General features: G+C 45.3%; 1 protein-coding gene across 1 annotated transcript in view; it reads left to right on the top strand.

Annotated features, from left to right (window-relative positions):
- Positions 1-21,678, top strand: part of EEF2K (eukaryotic elongation factor 2 kinase) — a 57,984-nt gene that overhangs the window by 5,878 nt on the left and 30,428 nt on the right. The window contains exon 2 of the mRNA XM_068565515.1: positions 7,647-7,959. Coding sequence (XP_068421616.1) covers positions 7,723-7,959 — 237 coding nt within the window. The 5' untranslated portion in view covers positions 7,647-7,722. The remainder of the gene's footprint in view (positions 1-7,646; positions 7,960-21,678) is intronic.

Here is a 21,678-nt window from a genome sequence, read left to right on the forward strand (position 1 = left end):
TTTCAGGCTTCTAGTTGGGGAGCCAGGATTCAAACTGGGCCCTGGGACCGCAGAACACCGTGTCTTGGGCACTACACTGAGCTTTGGTTTTTGTTTCTTTTATTTTCACCAACTTTTTTTTTAATTGACGTATAGCTGATTTACAATATTATAGTAGGTTCAGGTGTACAGCATAGTGATTCAGTGTTTTTACAGATTATACGCTATTAAAAGTTATTACAAGATAATGGCTGTAATTCCCTGTGCTATAAATATATCCTTGTTGCTTATTTATTTTATACATAGTAGCTCATATATCTTAACTTGCCCCTCCCTTTATCCCTGTCCCCACGACTTTGGTTTCTGTATCTGTGAGTCCCAGGCATGTCTGGATTCAGAATCTCAAATGATGTCATCACTGTTCATTTTTCTCTTCATCTCTTGTTCTGCTCTTCACCAAAAGTCAGCTGTGTTCTCTGGTGGCCTCAGCCCCTGTCTCAGATTAACATCCTGCAGGAAAGGACTGACCTTCTCTTCCAGTTGCTCAAGCTAAAGCCCCAGGCTTACCTGAGATTAGGCCATAGTGGTTTTTTTTTTTTTTTTTTTTTTTAGGGAGTATTAGTCATTTTAAAGTTTTATTTATTTATTTATTTATTTATTTCTGGCTGTGTTGGGTCTTTGTTTCTGCGCGAGGGCTTTCTCTAGTTGTGGCGAGCGTGGGCCACTCTTCATCGCGGTGCGCGGGCCTCTCACTATCGCAGCCTCTCTTGTTGCGGAGCACAGGCTCCAGACGCGTAGGCTCAGTAATTGTGGCTCACGAGCCCAGTTGCTCCGCGGCATGTGGGATCTTCCCAGACCAGGGCTCGAACCTGTGTGCCCTGCATTGGCAGGCAGATTCTCAACCACTGCGCCACCAGGGAAGCCCCGGCCGTAGTGGGTTGACTTGAGTCACATGCCCATCTCTGAGCCAATCGCTATGGCCAGGTGCCCAGTGCTGTGATGGGGTCATGTGACACACCCCGTTACCTGGGGGTGGATCCCCAACCCCAATCCCATGACTGGAGAGTGGGGGAGAAGCAGATCCCCAAACAGAAACAGGTGCGTGACGTGAGGTGGTCCATAAGTCACCCGGTCCATTGTGGTTGAAGGTGAGGACCATTGAGTTCTGCCGTGCTGGCCATATACTAGTGTGTGTACTGGTGGCTCAGCACAGCCCGTGTTGGCTCTGGGGTGCTGGCTCCCAGGAGTGGTGGGTGGGAGATTCCAGATCATTTCTACATCAGGAAGGCAGCTCCTGGGGGTGAGGGGAGCCCCAAGGAGGGCCGGTGGTCACTGTGGCTTGGCCCACAGGCCTTGACCTAGGCATTGCTGTCATCATTTCCTGCCCCAGGGGCTGCCAGAGAAGCCCTTTACAGCAAGACGCAGTGAGAGCAGTGGTTCAGTGGCCAGAGCCTAAGATAGCCTGTTCCCTGAGGACCCCTGAAGAAGCTTGGCTTGGCTGCTAACCAGGCGTCCAGGTCACCAGCCTGGCTGGGACCCAGGATTCAGCCCCCTTTATTGATGGTACTTAAAATGGTGATGATAATTATAGTCTTCGTGCTTGTTCTTTGCTAGCACTGTCAAGTTAGTGGGGTGGGTACAGCTCTGCATCCCAGGTTATAATGAGGAACCCGAGGCCAAGAGGTAAAGTCACACACCTAGTAAGTGGCAGAGTTGGGGCTTGAACTCGGGTCTGACTCAGAACTCTGCTCAGCTGCCTTTCCATAGAAATATTTTCCCAGGATGTGTCAGGGATTGGGAGGGGAAGATGTGGATGCCTGAGTGAGGGCAGAGGAAAGCTTCTAGAGAATCCTGATGTCTTGGGAACTGGGGTTCTGCTCCTGGTCTCAGTCTCTCTGCTCACAGAGAGGCCCTTTGTGGGCCGAGCAAAGCCCAGGTTAGATGGAGATTCCTAAGAGGCTGGTGTTGGAACAGGCATCATGGGGCTGAGTTATGGGCCAGTGAGGGCTCCTTGCCTGTCTAGGGGAATCCAACATCCTCCAGGTGGCCAGTCTTCATGGGCAGATGTGGAAGCAGCTACCAAGTTAGGACTCTGGATTGAGACCACAGTTTTCCCAGGCTGACCTGCCCAGGCATCAACTTGTCATAAGAGATATGATGTGACTTTTTATGACATGGGAGAGAAGGGGCACTGGACCAGATAGAATTAGCAAGTAGTAGGAAAAAAAGAAAATTATAGTATATTATATAAGTTTAGATAGCAAACTCTGAAGATTGTGAGTCCAGGATAATTATGGTGCCCCATGATGTAAGATTATGCTGCCCCAGGCTCTCTCTGTTTCATGGCTCTGCCATCCTCGGCACATGGCTTCCTTCTCATGAATAAATTTAGCTGCTTGAGCTCCAGCGATCACACCTGCATTCCAGCCAGCAGGAAGGAGAGAGAGCAGAAGGGTACACTCCCTCTTTTTAAAAACCATTCCTGAGATAAACAACAAGGTCCTACTGTATAGCACAGGGAACTATATTCAATATCCTGTGATAAGCCGTAATGGAAAAGAATATGAAAAAGAATGTATGTATATGTATAACTGAATCACTTTGCTGTACAGGAGAAATTAACACAACATTGTAAATCAACTACACTTGAATAAAATAAATTAAAAAAAAAAAAAAACCCTAAAGTTGCATACAACCCTTCTGCTCATATCCCCTTGGCCAGAACTTGGTCACATGGTCACGCCTAATTGCAAAGTAATCTGGGAAACAGAGACCTTATTATGAGTGGCCGCATGCTTAGCTAAAAAGCAGTGGTTCTGTTATTAATAAGGAGAGAATAGCTGTCGGGCGACAGTTAGCGACAGTTAGCAGGCGTTGCCACAGCTGCCTTTTAAAAGCAAACGTGTGACAGCTGAAAAGCCGTGAAACAGATCCCCCTCACTCAGTTCTGGAATCCATTATCAAGTGCCTGCCGAGTACAAGGCACTGTGCCAACTAGGGTCACAGCTGCTTGTCTGCAGCTCATGTTGTTTCCCAGGGCCGAGGAAAATGTCAGGTCTGTGGTGGGACGTGGCCAAGGGCTGGGGTTCTGGTCCCAATTCCCCCGTGAACTCCTGTGGAGCCTCAGTCAGGCCACTTTCCCGCTCAGCTCCCCTCACAAATGGGGAAGTTGGCGAGATGAACTAATCGAGTCAAGGTCACCAGCAGCACGGCTAGGATTTGCACCCTTTGGCAGCCTGGCTCCTGAGCCCAGGCTCTTAACGGCTGGGCAACACCGCCTGGAGGTCCATAGCTGAGGCTGTGGCTCCGGCCCCTCCCCTGGCCCCAGCGCAGCCCCAGAGGCCAGTAACGTGGCTGGGCTGCTGGCAGCTCCAGGCAACCGTGTCTCTTGGTCAGCACGGACTCTGGCCAAGGGCTGACCAGGGCAGAGTAGGCATTGGGGCTGGGAGCGGCCGAGGGTGGGGAGAAGTGGGCACAGGGCCCCGGGACGATTTTGGTAACAAGCAGGATCAGGTGGCTCTGGCATCGGATCCAGGCGGTGACTGTCGTGCCCAGAGGGTCAGAAACAAACTCGGAGGTTGACACCCAGAGCAGCAATTTTCAAACGGAGTTGAGTAATCACTGTGGGTGGTGCATTAAAGATAAAGAATAAAAAAGAAAGAAAAACAAGTAGGATAGAAAATAGCAGAGGGCATTGTACAAAGTAAGGCTAAGTACAGTTTCCTGAAATTTTAACTTACATTTTGTAGGTGGGTACTGGGTTAGGATATAAATATATTTCTTGCTCGGATGACTGTCAAGAAAGTGCTGAAGCCTCAGGTCTAGAAAACTGCCTCCCGATGGAAACAGCTGTTAAGAATAATTGGAATTAGTTGATTTTAAAAAATTTTAAGTTTTTTCACTTTTTAATTTTTTTATATTGAAAGCAACCAGCTTTGTAAAAACTTAAAACAGTATAGAAGTGTACAGAATGTTAAAAACTTCCCCGCACCCCCCCAGCTCCCAATCCCACTGCCCACTGCCCACCCCAGTGCTGGTAGCGCTCTTGTGGGCCCTTCCGGGACATACCTTTTCTTTTAGCACAGATAGGATCACCATAATGTAACTGCTCTTGTGCAACTTGCTTTTTAAATGTAACGGTTTTTCTTGTCTTTTCTTTTTTTCTTTTTTTATTATTATTTTTAATCTTTTTAAAAAACATTTATTTATTTTATTTTTGGCTGTGTTGGGTCTCTGTTGCTGCACTCGGGCTTTCTCTAGTTGCAGCGAGCCGGGGCTACTCTTCATTGTGGCGCACGGGCTTCTCATTGTGGTGGCTTCTCTTGTTGCGGAGCACGGGCTCTAGGTGTGCGGGCTTCACAGTTGTTGTGGCAGGCGGGCTCAGTAGTTGTGGCTCGCGGGCTTAGCTGCTCCGCCACAGGTGGGATCTTCCCAGACCAGTGATCGAACCCATGTCCCTTGCATTGTCAAGTGGATTCTTAACCACTGTGCCACCAGGGAAGTCCCATGTCTTTTCTTTTTTTAAACATTAGATTATTGAAGTATTATTCACAAACCTACCAATTATTATTCACAAACCTACCAATCCACTTATTTAAAGTGGATTTAATATAGTCAGTGGTTTTTTAATGTATTAACAGAGTCATGCAACCAACACAATCGGTTTTAGAACATTTTCATCCATTCAGAAGAAACCCTTTAGTGATCGTTCCCCATTTCCCCCCAACTCTCCCCCTCTCCCATCCCTAGGCAACCACTCACGTACTTTCTTATAGATTTGCCTTCTCTGGACTTTTCATATAAATGGAATCATTCAATATATGGTCTTTTTTGAACTGTCTTCTTTCACTTAGCATCAGTACTTCATTCCTTTTTGTGGCTGAAGAGCATTCCGTTGTATATATAGACCACATTTTGCTTATCCATTCATCAGTTAATGGATGTTTGGATTGTTTCCCCTTTTGGCTAATGCGTATAATACTACTATGAACCATATGTTACAAGTTTTTGTTGTGGACATGTTTGGGTGTATACCTAAGAGTATAGTTGCTGGATCATATAGTAATTCTGTGTTTAACTTTTTGAGAAACTGCCAGGCTGTTTTCCAAAGTGACTGCACCATTTAACATTTCCATTAATAGTGTATGAGGGTGTCCAATTTCTCCCCATCCTCACCAACACTTGTCATTTTCCACTTTTAAAATTCTATCTATCCTAGTGGGTGTGGCTTTGATTTGTATTTCCCTAATGGCTGATGATGTTGAGTATCTTTTCATGTGTTCACTGGCCATGTGTATCTTCTTTAGAGAAACGTCTGTTCAAATCCTTTGCCTTTTTTTTTTTTTTTTTTTTTTTGGCTGTGCTGTGTGGCATGTGGGGTGTTAGATCCCTGACCAGGGATCAAACCCGTGCCCCTGCAGTGGAAGCGTGGAGTCTTAACCACTGGACTGCCAGGGAAGTCCCCCTTTGCCCATTTTTTATTTGGGTTATTTGTCTTTTTATTGTTAAGTAGTATGAGTCCTTTACATAGTCCCTTATCAGACATGATTTGCAAAAATTTTCTCCCATTCTGTGAGCTATCTCTCCACTCTCATGGTGGTGTCCTTTGAAGCACAAAAGTTTTTAATTTTGATGATGTCCAGTGTATCTATTCTTTTGTTGCTTGTGTTTTTGGTGTCCTATCTAAGGCTTTGCCTAATTCAGTGTCACAAAGATTTTCTCTTATATTTTCTTCTGAGAGTGTTAGAGTTTTACTCTTATATTTAAACCTTTGATCCATTTTGAGTTAATTTTTTTGGCCACACTGCGCAGCTTGGGGATCTTAGTTCCACAACCAGGGATCAAACCCATGACCCCTGCAGTGGAAGCACAGATTCTTAACCACCAGACCTCCAGGGAAGTCCCCATTTTGAGTTAATCTTTGTATATAATGTAGGAAGGTGTTCAACTTCATCCTTTTGCATGTGTATATTCACTTGTCCTGGCACCATTTATTGAAAAGAGTATTCTTTCCGCATTGAATTGTCTTGGTACCCCTTTCAGAAATCAATTGGCTGTAAATGTGAGGGTTCATTTTTGGACTCTCAGTTCTGTGTCTATCCTCATGCCACTATCAACTGTCTTAATTACTTTAGCTTTGTAGTAAGTTTTGAATTCAGGAAGTGTGATTCTTGTAACTTTTACAAGATTCTTTCAGCTATTCTGGGTCCCTTGAATTTCCATGTGAACTTTAGGACCAGTTTGTTAATTTATTCAGTGAAGCCACTGGGATTCTGATAGTGATTGGGTTGAATTTGTAGATCAGTTTTGGGAGTATTGCCACCTTAGCTATGTTAAATTTTCTGATCTATGAACACGGGATATCTTTACACTTATTTCGGTCTTCTTTCATTTCTTCTGACACGTTTTGTTTCTCACTGTACAAGTCAAGCACTTCTTTTGTTAGCCAAGATGTTTTATTTATTTTTTTTTGGCCGCATGATTTGTGGGATCTTAGTTCTCCGATCAGGGATTGAACCCGTGTCCCCTGCCATGGAAGCGTGGAGTCCTAACCACTGGACCTCCATGGAATTCCCTAGCCAAGTTTTTTATTCTTTTTGATGCTGTTATAGATAAAATTGTTTTCTTAATTTCATTTTTGGATTTTTTCATTGCTAGTATATGGAAATATTATTGATTTTTGTATCCTACAATGTTGCTGAACTCTTTCTTGACTATCTTTGCACGTCTTTGTGTATCTAGAGCTTCCTTTTTCTTTGTAACAGTCACACAGTATTTCATGATGTAGAAAAACTGTAGGTTATATAACAGGCCTCCATTGATGGTCATTGTGGGCTCTTCCCTCTTTTTACTGTTACTGATTGTGCTACAGAGAACGCTCTTCAGGCCACTCATCCATTCCGGGGACGTGTGTTGAGGGCCTGCTCTATGCCAGGCACTCTTAAGGCAACAGGGCTACAGATGATAAAGAAGTTAAATGAGATGATTTTGGCTTGGGAAAATCTCTTTGAAGAAAATAAAACAGGGTGATGTGCTAGGGAGTGACTGGGTGTATGTTTGACAGGGGTTCTTTGAATTGAATCAGAGAAGATTTCTCTGGAGAGGTGACTTTTGAGCTGGGATCCAAATGATGAGAAAGACCCACTGTTGGGAGATTGGGAAGGTTGTTCCAGGCACAGGGAACACAACAAGTACAAAGGCCCCGAGGTGGAAAATGGGCCCCCAGTGTTCACAGAACACAAAGAAAGCCCATGGGCCTGGAGAGCTGCCAAGGCCGGAGGAGAGGTGGACAGGGGCCAGACTAACACAGGCCTGGTAGCCTTAAAAGGCGTTTGGATTTTGTTAAGAATGTGAAGAGAAGCTGCTGGAGGGTGTCAAGCAGAGAAATGATTTGATCTAATTTATGTTCTAAAAAGATCAGCCTTGTGGCTTAAGAAGCATTTATTTTCTGTTTCAAGTGCTGAGTTCTTCAAAGTGGAATTACCGGGTGGAGGGGTTTGTACATTTAAAATGTTCCTAGACACTGCCTGCCCGTGTCTCCCCTAAAGGTAGCAGTAGTTTTCACTCTGAGGGTGCCCACTCCTTCTGTGCCAGGGGCATTCGGGGTGAGGTGCCCTGCAAGCTCTCAGCCCCTGGACCCCAGCACCCATTCTCTTGCTTCCTTGCAGGACCCTCACTGCTGCATTTGCCCGGTAACTCTGGCTGTGCCGTCCAGCCCTTGGGTAAGACGGGCGTCCCGGGAACATGGCAGAGGAAGACCTCATCTTCCGCCTGGAAGGCGTGGATGGCGGCCCGACCTCCCGGGCTGGTGATTCAGATGCAGACAGCGATGGTGAGGACGGTTACTTCATCTGCCCCATCACTGAGGACCCGGGGGCACACCAGAATGTTAATTCCAAGGTTAATAACTACTACAGCAACCTAGCCAAAAGCGAGAGCTACGGCTCCAGCGGGTCCCCGGCCATCTCCTTCCATTTCAAGGTGAGTGGTTCCCCCCTTCCCCCCTCCCCCCTGCCCAGCTCACCTGCCGTAGGGATGGGAGGTTGGGGTCGCTGGTTGAGGTTGTTTCCAAACTCTCGCCAGTGCGTAAATTCTGGATCTGAGGCTATGCCTGTTAAGCTGGGAAGATTTGGTTGTTTTAATATAAGTTTCATTACTTTAGAGCAGTGTTTTACAAATAGCTGCTCTGGACCCACTAGTGGGTTGTGGAAACCTTGGCCAATTTTTTAAGACCCAGAACAGAAAAGAATAGACTAGAAAATATTGGAGAGGGAGGAGGGAGGGGGAAAAAATATCAGAGAGCACTGACAGTTGTAAAGATATTTTAGGGACACATACACACACGTTTACACACTCACACGCAGTGACCAAATCGGTTGTTGATGACCAGGTTCTCCGACATAGCGGTTGTGAAGTATTTTTATTTCATCCCTGCATTTGTGTGTATGCGGGTCTAGAGAAAGGATGTAAAATGTAGTTTTTCATGTTGGTTGTGGTCAAAAGAGCCACTGCTTAGAGTTGGGCATCCTTCTTCTGGATTGAGGAAGAGGGGACTTATTTTGTTAGGAATTTGTGTTCATACCATGGCAAAGCTGGTATAGAGAAGAGGGAGAAAGGTGAACGTTATTGGACTTTTGTGTAATAACTGGTGGTGAAAAAATTTTTTTAATGCAGTACTGTTATCCTTATTTAATTTAATCCTCACAAACAGTAAGTATCAGTTTGTACTGTGACCAAAATGCCTAGTACCACTTTGGGATTTGAAATTGAAGTCATTCTTCTCTAACTGCAGAATTAGTCTGTTTTTAGAAAATTAATAATTGTAGTTCTCAGACAGTTGTATATTTTTCCTTTCAAGTCAGAGTTCTAGCTTAGGTCTCTCGGGCAGGCAGCTCCAAAAATAGGCCTGTGGGTCCCCTCTGAGGTTGGGGCGCCCCTGAAGGGTCAGGTTGCGAGTTGCCCTGCTATCTTGTCCTAAGGCGGCTTCTGAAACACACACTCTGCCCCGCAGAGGGCAGCGTGGGAAGACAGGGGAGCAGCCCGGCGCTCCTGTCTGTTCCAGTAAGTCAGGAAGGCTCGCGGAAACACTTATCCCTGCAGCCTCGTGTACCACATGTGAGGGGATCCAGGTGCCAGAGGGGGCTGGAGGGGTCAGAGCTTGTGAAACCCAAACCAACTCATGCTAGCTCAAGTGAAAAAAAAAAGGAAATTTATTCTAGCAGTCAAGAAGTGTTTCTTGAGACCCAGGGGCAGAAACAATGTCTGGCCTCTCAGGGGACAGATCCAGGAAGCTGGAAGGCCACAGGACTGTCTCTCTCTGTCTCATTCCTCAACTCTCTTTGCCTATTCTTTACTCTTCTCTGCACCTCAGTCTACACAGTGGGAAAATGGACCCCCCCAGCCCCAGGGTCCCCTCATTACAGACGGAGCCACATGCAAAGACAGATCTGACCTTCTTCCATCCCAGCTGTTAAGAGGAGAAAATCTATCTGTTTGGCCCAGCCTGAGTCAGACGTCCTCTGTCTCTGGTCCAGTCACCTCTGGCCAGGGCACGGCATGGTGGGGCGCCGGGGATCACAGAACGGGGGCTGCTTCCAGAGAAGGAGGATCCTGGAGGCCTCCTAGTGGGGCAGACCCCTCAGAAGGGCTCCACCCACAGCTGCCTGTTCAGAGGAGCCATGAGCCTGGTTTGGCCTTTTGGCAAACATCGAGTGGGTCCCAGAGCTGGAGGGTCTCAGACAGGGAGGGATGGACACAGTCTCTGACCACAAAACTCAGTATGGTAAATCCTTTAAAGGAAACACGGATGGAGTGATCCAGCAAAGGGAAGTTTGTCTGTAGGTCTGGCTTAGGACGTGAGCTTCATGAGGGCAGGACCCTGTGGCCTGCTCAACATTCATCCCCAGTGCCGTGCACACAGCAGGTGCTTTATTTGGAATCAGTGAGGAGAGGGATGAGTGCTGAGCTCACTTCATTGGGTGCTATCTTGCTAAAGGACAGATACGGACAGATAGTCGGTATTTACATAAAACAGAAACCACTGTGGACCATTTGACAATAGTTATTAAAGTAAAAAATACTTATACCTCAGTTATAATTAACATAGACTATTACATTAGTTTCAGGTGGGGACAATTCTTTATTTGGTGGAACTGTCCCTTATATTGTAGGACATTCAGCATGTCTGACCCCTGCTCACTAAATGCCATATTCTCCCCTATTCATTATGACAACCCAAAATGTTCCCCATTGTATATTTGCAAAGCTCGCATGAGGGGGTACTGCCCTCAGTTGAGAACAAGTAACAAAACATTTGTACAAGTGTTCAGATTTACATATTCAAAGATGTGCTTTGCAGTATTGTTTGTAATAAAGAAAAAATGGAAACAGCTCAAAAGTTCCATTGAGAGGGACCTGTTTAATTATAGACCATGGTCCTAACAGAATGCTGTATTTACATTAAAACAAAAATGTTTCTATGTGAATTGACTTCAAAACAGTGCCAAGATATACACAAGATATATTTTTTGTGGGGAGAAAACAAAATCCATGAAAAGCTCTTGGGATAGTGCTGGTCCATAATAAGGACAAACAAAAGTTAGCTATTTTTATTTTTATGTGCTGTGAAGTAAAAAAGCAAGTTGAAATATGATCCCACTTGTATCAAAAAACATAGATATACATGTATTAGTATTTGCATAGCAAAAACTCATAGAATGTTATAAAACAATTTAAAAATTACTAACAAGAAAAAGAAGGAATTTGCATCCAACAGTTAATGGTGATTCTCTCTGGGGGAGAGGGTGGCGTTAAGGGGGACTTTGATTATCTACATGGTGTATATTTTTAAACATTGGAACTTTTAAAACTACACGTATGTATTCCTTCTGTGTGCAAAAGGATGTTTTTAGAAGAAGAAAAATAAAGCAGCACAGCCAGGTAACCGCCCCTCCCCTAAACAAACATCAGTAATTTGCTGTCCTTGGGCTTGCCTGGTGGCGCAATGGTTGGGACTCCGCCTGCCAATGCAGGGGACACGGGTTCGAGCCTTGGTCCGGGAGGATCCCACATGCTGCGGAGCAGCTGAGCCCGTGCGCCACAACTACTGAGCCTGTGCTCTAGAGCCAACGAGCCACAACTACTGAAGCCCACACGCCTAGAGCCAGTGCTCTGCAACAAGAGAAGGTGCCGCAATGAGAAGCCCGCGCACTGCGATGAAGACCCAACACAGCCAAAAATAAACAAATAAATAAATAAATTTATAAAATAATTGGCTGTCTTTAAAACTCATCGATTCTGCAAGAGAAAGTTCAAAATCTTCACTGACGATGGTAGCTCATGGTCCGCAGGGGCCCCGCACCTCTCCCCGCTCCTGCAGCAGGCTTCTCTTTTCACGCCTCTTCCTGAAACCTCTTTGAGTTGGGTCTGTTAAAATGATTGTTCAGCCTCCCTAGACGCCCTGCCCTGGCTATTGCCTTGGCATTCCTTGGGGCTCATAGCAGACCTTTCTGTGCATCTGTCATTCTTGAATGTCATTCTGTTTACAAGTCAGCCACTGACCTCAAGGCTAGGGGCTGTGTCCCATCGCACTTCATCCCCTGTACTCAGAGGAAGGGCTGTTGAAGGACGAGATGTAGCTCTTGGCTGCCCACTGTCCTAGGTGATCGAAGGGAGGCTCTATGGGGTTCTTGTTGCCAGTGGTGACTTCAGAGGGAGATGGCAGCTCAGTTTTCCAGACCTCACTCTCCCTGGCACTCAACAAACTGAACGTGTTTTTTCATTTACTGTCGACATGGCAACTGAGTTGTTTAACCAAAATGGCTACCTGGCATTCCTCCAAGGTGGCACCGCCACCCTGGCAGGTACCAGGCGTGTATTGTGAACTGTTGAGTTTGTCACTGTCAAGGCCAGGGCGTTTTGCCTGAGTTCCCAGGGGGATGGTGGCAGAATCGTGCAGGGGGCCACCCCCTGGGTAGAATATCAGGCAGCCAACCAGAGGATGTTTATACAGTTTATCATAACGTGGGAAAGTGCTTCTGCTCTGGAGTTAATTTTAAAGAGCAGAATTTAGAGTATGATTTTAGCTCTGTAAATACACACACGTGCACACACACACACACACACACACAAAAAAAAAACAAAACCCTAAAAGGAAGTACATCAACACGCCAGCAGAGATTGTCTTTGGATAGGATCATTTTTTTTCTACTTCTGTGCCATGTCTACATTTTCTAGAATAAGCATATGTTTTCAATTTTTTAATAAAGTGGAAAATTTTATTTAAAAGAATTGTTTTCCTGGTCTGAGAATATCTTGGGGATCATTCCTATTAGCACATATAGATCACCTGTTCTTTAAGTGAATTAAGTTGTATTCCATCACAAGATGTACATGGGTTTCTCTAACCAGTCCCCCTCTTTTAAAAAAAAAAAAAATTTCTTTATTTGGCTGTACTGAGTCTTAGTTGCAGCACCTGGGATCTTTGTTGCGGCATGTGGGATCTAGTTCCCTGCCCGGGGATCGAACCTGGGCTGCTTGCTTTGGGAGCGTGGAGTCTTAACCGCTGGACCACCAGGGAAGTCCCTAACCAGTTCCCCCTCTTGAGGGACACTTGGGTTGTTTCCTTTTTTTCCTGTTACAAACAGTGCTGTAATAAATCTATACACATATCTAAACAAACTTGAAAATACATGTATTTTATAATATGTAAGTAATATACCTACACGGTAGAAAGAATTCAACCTGTACAAATGGTAAACAGTGAAAAGTAACCCTCCCACCCCTGATCCCTGATCCCCTGGGGGATGTCCTTCCACAGATGTTCCTTGTGAGTATAAGCATATGTACGTATGTGACTCTCTTCCTTTTCTTTTTCGCAGAAATGTTAGTTTACCGCAAACCTGTTTTGCACTCCTGTGCTGTCTTCCCATATTGGCACATATGAACTGACATCAGCTAGAACTTATAGAACTGGCACTGTGGATCAGGCAGGCCCGCTCTACATGTTTTACTCATATCAACTCATTGAATCTGCACAGCAGTCCTATGAGGATTGATGTTTTGACAGACAGTAAAACTGAGGCTCTGAGATCTTAATTGCTTGATGCTTCATGAGTGCAGTATGTTGTCTTGCTTATTTTGTTTTGTTTTTCTAATGGCCGAATATCATGGCATTATCTGGAAGCACTGTAATATATTTAGCCAGTCCCTCATGGGTGGGTGTGAAGGTCGTTTCCAGTCTTTTGCTACCACAAACCGCTTCCGTAAGCATGTCTTATGTGTGTCTCTTACATGTGCGTGTGTCCTGGTGCCCACTCGGGGGTGTGACTGCCAGGTAAATCCCCAGAGGTAGAATGGCTGGAGCAAAATGTTTGTGGGTTCAAAACTTGGCTGAGCATTGCCCATTGCCCTTCAAAGAGGTTGCACTGGCATTGGTGCTCCCGTGATGCATGGGCACGCCTGCTTCCCACGCCCTTCTTGGTAGACTTTGGTGATTAAACTGATACTTTCAACCCGCCCAGTGTGGCTCTAACAGCTTGGTCAAAGTCCAGCAGTCACCCCAGAATGAAGTGGATGAGCGTCTGATGACTCACTGGGAAAAGAGCCATCCCTGCCCACCCGAGCCCGGGGAAACCCCAGCCTGGCAGCTTTGGGCTTCTGCCCCTGCCCACTGACCACAGGAAACTCTGTGCATACGCAGAGGTGGTGACCATTTTGGTACTTTGCCCAGTGCTCTGGGAATGCAGAATGGGAAAGAGAAGCTTAGGTGTCCTGGGTCCAAAAAGCTTTGGACCTCCAGCAAAATAAGGGCCTGCTGGACAGATGAAGGAAAAAGACGTTGCCTCTGGCATTGGGCAGGAAGCCATCAGTGACCTGGTGTCTGGAAAACAGGAGGAGGCTGAAGAGAGTCAAGCCCGGCTGGAGGGACTCATCTTTATGAAGCATGTGGTCCTTTATGGAATATGCTGGATATTCATTAACAGGGGTCCCCCTTCTTTAATTTTATTTTGTAAATTTTGAGCAGCTTTATTGAAATATAATTTACATACCATACAATTTAGCCATTTAAAATGTACAATTCAATAGCTTTTAGTGTATTCATAAAATTATGCATCCACATCACCACAGCCAAGTTTAGCTCATTTTCATTACCCTAAAAGAAGCCCCGTACCTCTTAGCCATCACCCCCCAGTATCCCCATCCCACCCAGACCCTAGTACCCACTAACGTTATTTTCAGTCTCTATGGATTTGCCTCCTCCAGACAGTTCATGTAAATAGAATTATACAATATGTGGCCTTTTGTGTCTGGCTTCTTTCACTTAGCATAGTGTTTTCAAGGCACATCCATGTTGATGTGTCAGTACTTCATTCCTTTCTATTGATGATGGATATACCAATTTTGTTTATCCATCAGTTGATGCACATTTGGGTTGTTTCTCCCTTTTGGCTGTTTTGAATAATGCTACACAAATCTTTGTGTGACCATGTTTTCCTTTCTGTTAGGTAGGTACTTGGGAGTGGAATTGCTGGGTCATATGGTAACTCTGTGTTTGGTCCACATTCTTTTTTTTATTTATTTATTTATTTATTTATTTATTTATTTATGGCTGTGTTGGGTCTTCGTTTCTGTGTGACGGCTTTCTCTAGTTGCGGCAAGTGGGGGCCACTCTTCACCGCGGTGCGCGGGCCTCTCACTATTGTGGCCCCTCCCGTTGCGGAGCACAGGCTCCAGACGCGCAGGCTCAGCAATTGTGGCTCACGGGCCCAGTTGCTCCGCGGCATGTGGGATCTTCCCAGACCAGGGCTCGAACCCGTGTCCCCTGTATTGGCAGGCAGATTCTCAACCACTGCACCACCAGGGAAGCCCTGGTCCACATTCTTGAGTCCTGGGTCTTCCATTTCATGGTTGCTGTAGGTCTGAAGGCAAATCACCTCCTCACTCTCTGAGCCTTGGGTACCTCGTCAGTGGACTGGGAACTATCCTACCTGCCTGTCCGTCCTTGGCCAGGTTACCGTGAGGTGCCGGCCAGGATGCTGTCTGAGGAAAGACTTCCAGGAGACAGGGCGCTTTGTCATCCTAGGGAATGCTATTGCTTTGCTGCTTTTTGTTCCCATCCTTCTCTTCCCGTCCTCTCTAGCCATGACTCTGAATCCCCCTGGTCAGGGAAGATGAGCTGCAGCTACTGTTTTCAACAGAGGGAGATTTCTTGAGGATTCTTAACTTTGTTTCCTTTATAATTATTTGTTTTATTGCTTATAGAAGTAATGTATGCTCCTTGCAGAAGACAACTTTGAAAGTGCAGATACAATTGCTGTTAAGGTCTTAGTGTGTATTTCCGTATAAATACAGACACAACTAAATAAACAGGGACTTTTCCTTACAATAACAGGATTTTGCTATATATGCTCTTTAATAACCAGTTTTTCCTCAGCAATCGAGAAATGGTGCATATCTTTCCGCATCAGTAAATGTGGATCTAGTCCATCATTTTTTTAGTGGCCCCATGGCAGCCCGTTGTATAGATATGCCACAGTTTCTTTAAGTATTTTCTTTTGTGGGATCCTTAGGAAGTTTCCAGGTTTTTGCTATTATATTCAGTGCTGGGTTCCATGGAAATTACACGAAACCTCTAAATGCGTGTGGCCCAGAGTGGGGCAGCCACACAGTGATGTGGCCTCTTTCCATCCCAGAGCGTGACTGTGCATCCCCACTTCTTCCCACTTCTTTTACTTGTCCTTGGCTGTGGTTTAAGCCCTTTACTGTCGGTCAGGAGGGGTAAGTAAGGCTGACTTAGGGCTATAGTTCTTAAAATCTACAGAAGTGATGATGGGGAAAACATATTTTATAACATCTGCTTACTGAATGTAACAGTTGATGTTTCAAGAAGGAAGCTTCGGGCTTCCCTGGTGGCGCAGTGGTTAAGAATCCGCCTGCCAATGCAGGGGACACGGGTTCGAGCCCTAGCCCGGGAAGATCCCACGTGCCACGGAGCAACTAAGCCCGTGTGCCGCAACTACTGAGCCTGCGCTCTAGAGCCCACATGCCACAGCTACTGAGCCTGCGTGCCACAACTACTGAAGCCTGCGCGCCTAGAGCCCGTGCTCCGCAATAAGAGAAGCCACTGCAATGAGAAGCCCGCGCACCTCAACGAAGAGTAGGCCCCGCTCGCCGCAACCAGAGAAAGCCTGCGCGCAGCAATGAAGACCCAACGCAGCCAAAAATAAAAATAAATAAAATAAATTAATTTAAAAAAAAAAGGAAGCTTCAAGGAGCTACTGGATGCTTCTTCATGTAAGATCTGGATGCTTTGATTGCTGTGATAGTAGTAATAAGAATAGTGATATTAAAACGGCAGCAGTAGCTGATAACATCATATGTGCCAAAGAGATTGCAAACACATTAGCCACACATCTGGTCTCACTCCTGGCATATTTCAGGAAATTTACTATTATTATTAATTAATTATTTATTTAGTTTTATTTTATACTCTCAGGCTCTGAGGAACCAAAGCCATTCTGTTCTCATCCCAGGATTATGTTTTCCTCTTTGTGAAACCCCCTAGGCCCCTGTTTTATGTAAGAATAATTAGTCCACTCACCTGAGTTTTAGGCTCTTTGAAACTAGAGAATGTTAGAGCTGTCAGGGCCTTAAGGTCATCTAACCCAGTGATCTTTTTTAATAGCGTTGACTTACACATGCAATGCCTGAAGACATTCTCATAGTAAAAAAATGAAGACAGTGTAGATGAAGCTGAAGTCACCTTGATCAGCCTCTTATCCTCTTCTATTCCCAGAGATAACCATTGTGTCAGTTTTGAATAATCACTTTTCAGACCTTTTAAATTTATTTTTATCTTTAATTTTTATTGAAGTATAGCTGACTTACAACATTATATTAGTTTCAGGTGTAGAACATAGTGATTCAGTATTTTTATAGATTATACTCCATTTAAAATCATCATGGGGCTTCTCTGGTCGAGCAGTGGTTAGGAATCCGCCTGCAATGCAGGGGACACAGGTTCGAGCCCTGGTCTGGGAAGATCCCACATGCCACGGAGCAACTAAGCCCAGGCGCCACAACTACTGAGCCTGCGCTCTAGAGCCCATGAGCCACAACTACTGAAGCCCGTGCACCTAGAGCCCATGCTCTGCAACAGGAGAAGACACCGCAATGAGAAGCCCGTGCACCGCAACAAAGAGTAGCCCCCGCTCACTGCAACTAGAGAAAGCCCACGCACAGCAACGAAGATCCAACGCAGCCAAAAATAAATAAATAAATAAATAAATAAATAAATAAATAAATGTAAAAAAATAAAGTCATTATAAATATTGGCTATATTTCCTGTGCTGTAAAATTTTCAGACCTTTTAAGATGCATTTATATATAAATGTACATTTATGCATATATCTACAGACACACATATCCTTAGAAATCTATGGTATTTTTTTCATATATATATTTATTGAAGTAGAGTTGATTTACAATGCTGTGCCAATGTCTGCTGTACAGGAAAGTGACTCAGTTACACACATATAGACATTCTTTTTATATTCTTTTCCATTATGGTTTATCCCAGGAGACTGGATATAGTTCCCTGTGCTATACAGTAGGACCTTGTTGTTTATCCATTCTAAATGTAATAGTTTGCATCTACCAACCCCAATCTCCCATTCCATCCCTCTACCCCCCCATCCCCTTTGGCAACCACAGGTCTGATATCTGTCTGTGAGTCTAAGAAATCTATAGTACTGATTTGTGGGTTTCCTCCACCAGTAAATGGTGTCATGCTGTTTGCTTTATTCAGCACCTTGCTTTTTACCCCCAAACAGTAGGCCTTAGAGATTGCCCATATCAGTACCATCATCTTTTTAACGGCTGCATACAAGTATGCCAAGTGTACCTAATCATCCCCCTGTGGGCTGGCAGGTTGTTTGTAATGCTTGCCTGTTACATAGCGTCATGAGCACCGACCGTCTTTGGGCTGGCTTACCTGGGCACACCTGGGTAGGTGATCAGCATGGCTGGGTCAGAAGTCAGTGAAGAAGGTTAATAACTGCTGGCCAACCATCTGGCATAACCAGATGGCCCTCAAAGGTGGCAGTACCTGCTTCCACTCTCCTCACAGTGTCTGAGAGCGCTCACTTCCCAGTCCTCCGTAACCACCTGTTTTTCCTAACCTGATGGGTAAAATAGTACCAGTGATTTCAGCTTAGCTGAGGTTGTTCACCTGTAATGAGCACTGCATGCTCAGTCAGCCACTATTTCTGGTGGGAGCCTGTCTACCCCACGGGTGGGGACAGGAAAGAAGCTGACCACCAGTAGTCAAAATATTCTTCATTGTCTTTTGTAAATGAGGAAATAGAGGTTCCCCCAGTTGGTCAGCAGTGGGCCGGAACCAGAGCTGAGGGAACTGAATCTTAGTACAGGACTTTTTATATTGTGCTTTAAAAAAAAGTCAGTTGCATTAAACCCACCTATTGCCAGTAAGGCGTGGCTTGATTTTTTTTCTGGGTTTGTAACAAAAAGGTAATTCTGAGCCTGTGAAATAACACGCCCTCTAATTCTGAAATACTTTTTTCCTTGACTGTTTTTTTTGGTTGCTGCCATAGCATCCAGCCAGCAGGTAATTTCTGTCGATAATCCTCATTGAATGGGGGGCCCTATCTTTGGTTGCTTAGGGCGCGTCTTAGTCACCGGTTGAGAGAGGTACATTGAGAAAGTCGTGTGTCTCAGGCAGAGAACAGGGCGCTTGTACAGACATGCTCAGAAGGGCGGCCTGCTGACTACTCAGAACTCAGCAGGCTCCTTGACAGGTCGGGGTCAGAAGGCCATCCCTGCCACTCACAGCAGCTGGAATACAAGAGGGGACTGTGGCACTTTTTTAAAGTACAGAAATCCAGCAGCTGCTTTAGTCGTAAACATGTCTGCTGCAGGGTTATGTATAACCGGGAAAAGGCAGTGACAAGCTCAGAGTCTCACTGTGGAGAAACACAGGTGAACAGTTAAGTCAATAATGATAAACCCATGCGGTGGATTGTTTTTTTTTTTTTTTTTAACTTTTATTTATTATTTATTTATTATGTTTATTTTTGGCTGTGTTAGGTCTTCGTTTCTGTGCGAGGGCTTTCTCCAGTTGTGGCGAGTGGGGGCCACTCTTCATGGCGGTGCGCGGGCCTCTCACTATCGCGGCCTCTCTTGTTGCGGAGCAGAGGCTCCAGACGCTCAGGCTCAGTAGTTGTGGCTCACGGGCCCAGTTGCTCCGCGGCATGTGGGATCTTCCCAGACCAGGGCTCGAACCCGTGTCCCCTGCATTGGCAGGCAGATTCTCAACCACTGCGCCACCAGGGAAGCCCCAGTGGATTGTTAACACAGCTGTTACAGCTAACTTGTAAATTCATGTTGTGATGTTTGTGTCAAAAAATCTGAGTGATTTGTTCTTTGCTTCTTGGAGTGTAACCTAGGAGAATCTTTATGGAGGAGAACTGCAAATTTCTAAACTTTAAATGTGATCCAGTGATTACACTTCCAAGAAGTATGTCCTACTGAGCTCTTGCACAAGTGCACAGAGATTTAGATACGAGGATGGTCCCTTCAGCACTGTTTATACGAGGGATTATTAGAGAGAATCTAAATAGCCATCAACTGAGGTCTGAGAAACAGCTTAAGGTACATTTATACAATTGTATATCCTACAACCATGGAAGGGAAACGAGGTCGACCCAGCCTGTCTGTACGTTTGACATGGAAAGGCTGGGTCCAGGATCCTGTGTTAAGTGGAGAAACGTAAGATGCAGAACAGAATACTGTGCCAGTGCTCTTAAATTCATGTGTGTGTTAACAAATGCATAGGAGGAAACCTGCAGAATATCTAAATCAACTGTCAGCTGAGGTTTGCAGAGGAATAGAGGTTAGAAAGGACTGCTGCTTTCTAATTCAGAATTCTGTAGTACTTGTACTTTTTTGTAATAAGCAGATCAAACATTTGGAATCAGGGAAAAACATCAAGATCACTAAATGAAGAACCAAGTCCCATTGACCCACTCTCCTGAAAGGCTGTAAGTTATATTTGCAGTGTGATTCCAATTTTATTTAAAACTGCACGTAAGGGATCTGGAAAAGAACTAGTCCAAAACATTGATGATAGTTGCTCTGGTGGACGGCATGTGGCAGATTTGAATTTTCTTTGTCTTCTGTATTTTCCAAGTGTTTTCATTAAGCATGAATTAGCTCCAAATAGGAAGGAAAAAATTACGGGCTTCATTTTTAGACTTTGCAGAGATTAGAAAGCCCCAGTAAAGGAGCCCTGGGCCGTGTGCGTGCATGTGTGTGTGCGCCTCATCTCCTCTGAGCAGGCTCCCAGTGATGGAGCTTAGGCCGGGGGCATGCGCTGGTAGCTGTCCTGTTTGGACCCAAGTCCGTGGAAGAGCTCCTAAGAGCTGGTCCAGGAGGCTGAGGGATGCCATTGGGGGGTGGGGAGGTCTGGAATCTGCCAGGCCCAGACAGTGGCCAGCCCACCATCCAGACCCTCCCTGTGGCTCAGGCCTGTGGCCTGGAAGGGAGTTTTGGTCTCACTGATTCTGTAGAGGCTGTCGGGCAAAGGTTCAAGCTCTACAGGAAAAGATGGAGAGGGTATTGCTACCCAGTGTGAGAGTCGGAGTGTTTGTTTGGAGGGGACAAGAAAGGAGTCCACCTTGGGATTATAAAAGCAGTAAAATGAGCTTTTTTTTTTTTTTTTTTTTAATTTATGTATTTGGCTGTGCGGATCTTCGTTGCGGCACTCGGGATCTTTGTTGCGGCATGTGAACTCTTAGTTGTGGCATGTGGGATCTAGTTCCCTGACCAGGGATCGAACCTGGGCCTCCTGCATTGGGAGCGTGGAGTCTTAGCCACTGGACCACCAGGGAAGTCCCAAATGAGCTTCTTAAAACAAAAAAATGGGGTCGTACTATGACGCTGTTGAGAATCAGCATGTTCTCTCCATAACGTGCCTTGGTCGTCTTTCCCAGTTGGTACGCTTGAAGCCCTGTTCTTAACAGGGTTTGAACGTTTGGGGACATGTTTTCAGGCAGCACAACAATGGAAGGCACTGAGGCACCGAATGGGTGGAGGGCAGGGATGCTGAACCCTGCAATGGGCAGAGCAGATCTGCACAGGGAATTGTCCTGCACCCCCAGGACCTTGGAACGTCTCATGGGAATCTGTTCATAATTAACTGAGAACTTAGCACTTTGTTAATGTAAAGGCAACATATCTTTTGCATAGTTTGATATACTCTTGGGTTTAAGAAGGTTGAATTGTCTATGAATTTCATTTAGGGCAGTAAAATGGGGGTGTATTTATGATTTATACAGTATTTATGAAAAGGTGACACTGGGCCTGATAGGGTCCAGAATTCCCACCATAAGGCGGTTTAGCATTTTAAATGAATAGAATCAAAGTGTATTAACCACTCCCCACAGACGTTTGGGATGAATTCAGTTTTGCGCAATCCCAGTGATACCTCTTGTACACGTATGTTTGCACACCTATGTTTGTATTTCTAGGGGATACATTCCTAGATGTAGAATTGCTGGGTCAAAATAAAGGGATACACTTTTTCCATTTTAGTACATTGCCAGATTGCCTTTAGAAGCGGTTTATACCCACTGACAGTACGTGAGAACACCTGTTTCCCCACATCCTGGTCAGACTCGTCAT

This window comes from Eschrichtius robustus, chromosome 16 (assembly GCF_028021215.1).
Source record: "Eschrichtius robustus isolate mEscRob2 chromosome 16, mEscRob2.pri, whole genome shotgun sequence".
Lineage (NCBI taxonomy): Eukaryota > Metazoa > Chordata > Mammalia > Artiodactyla > Eschrichtiidae > Eschrichtius > Eschrichtius robustus.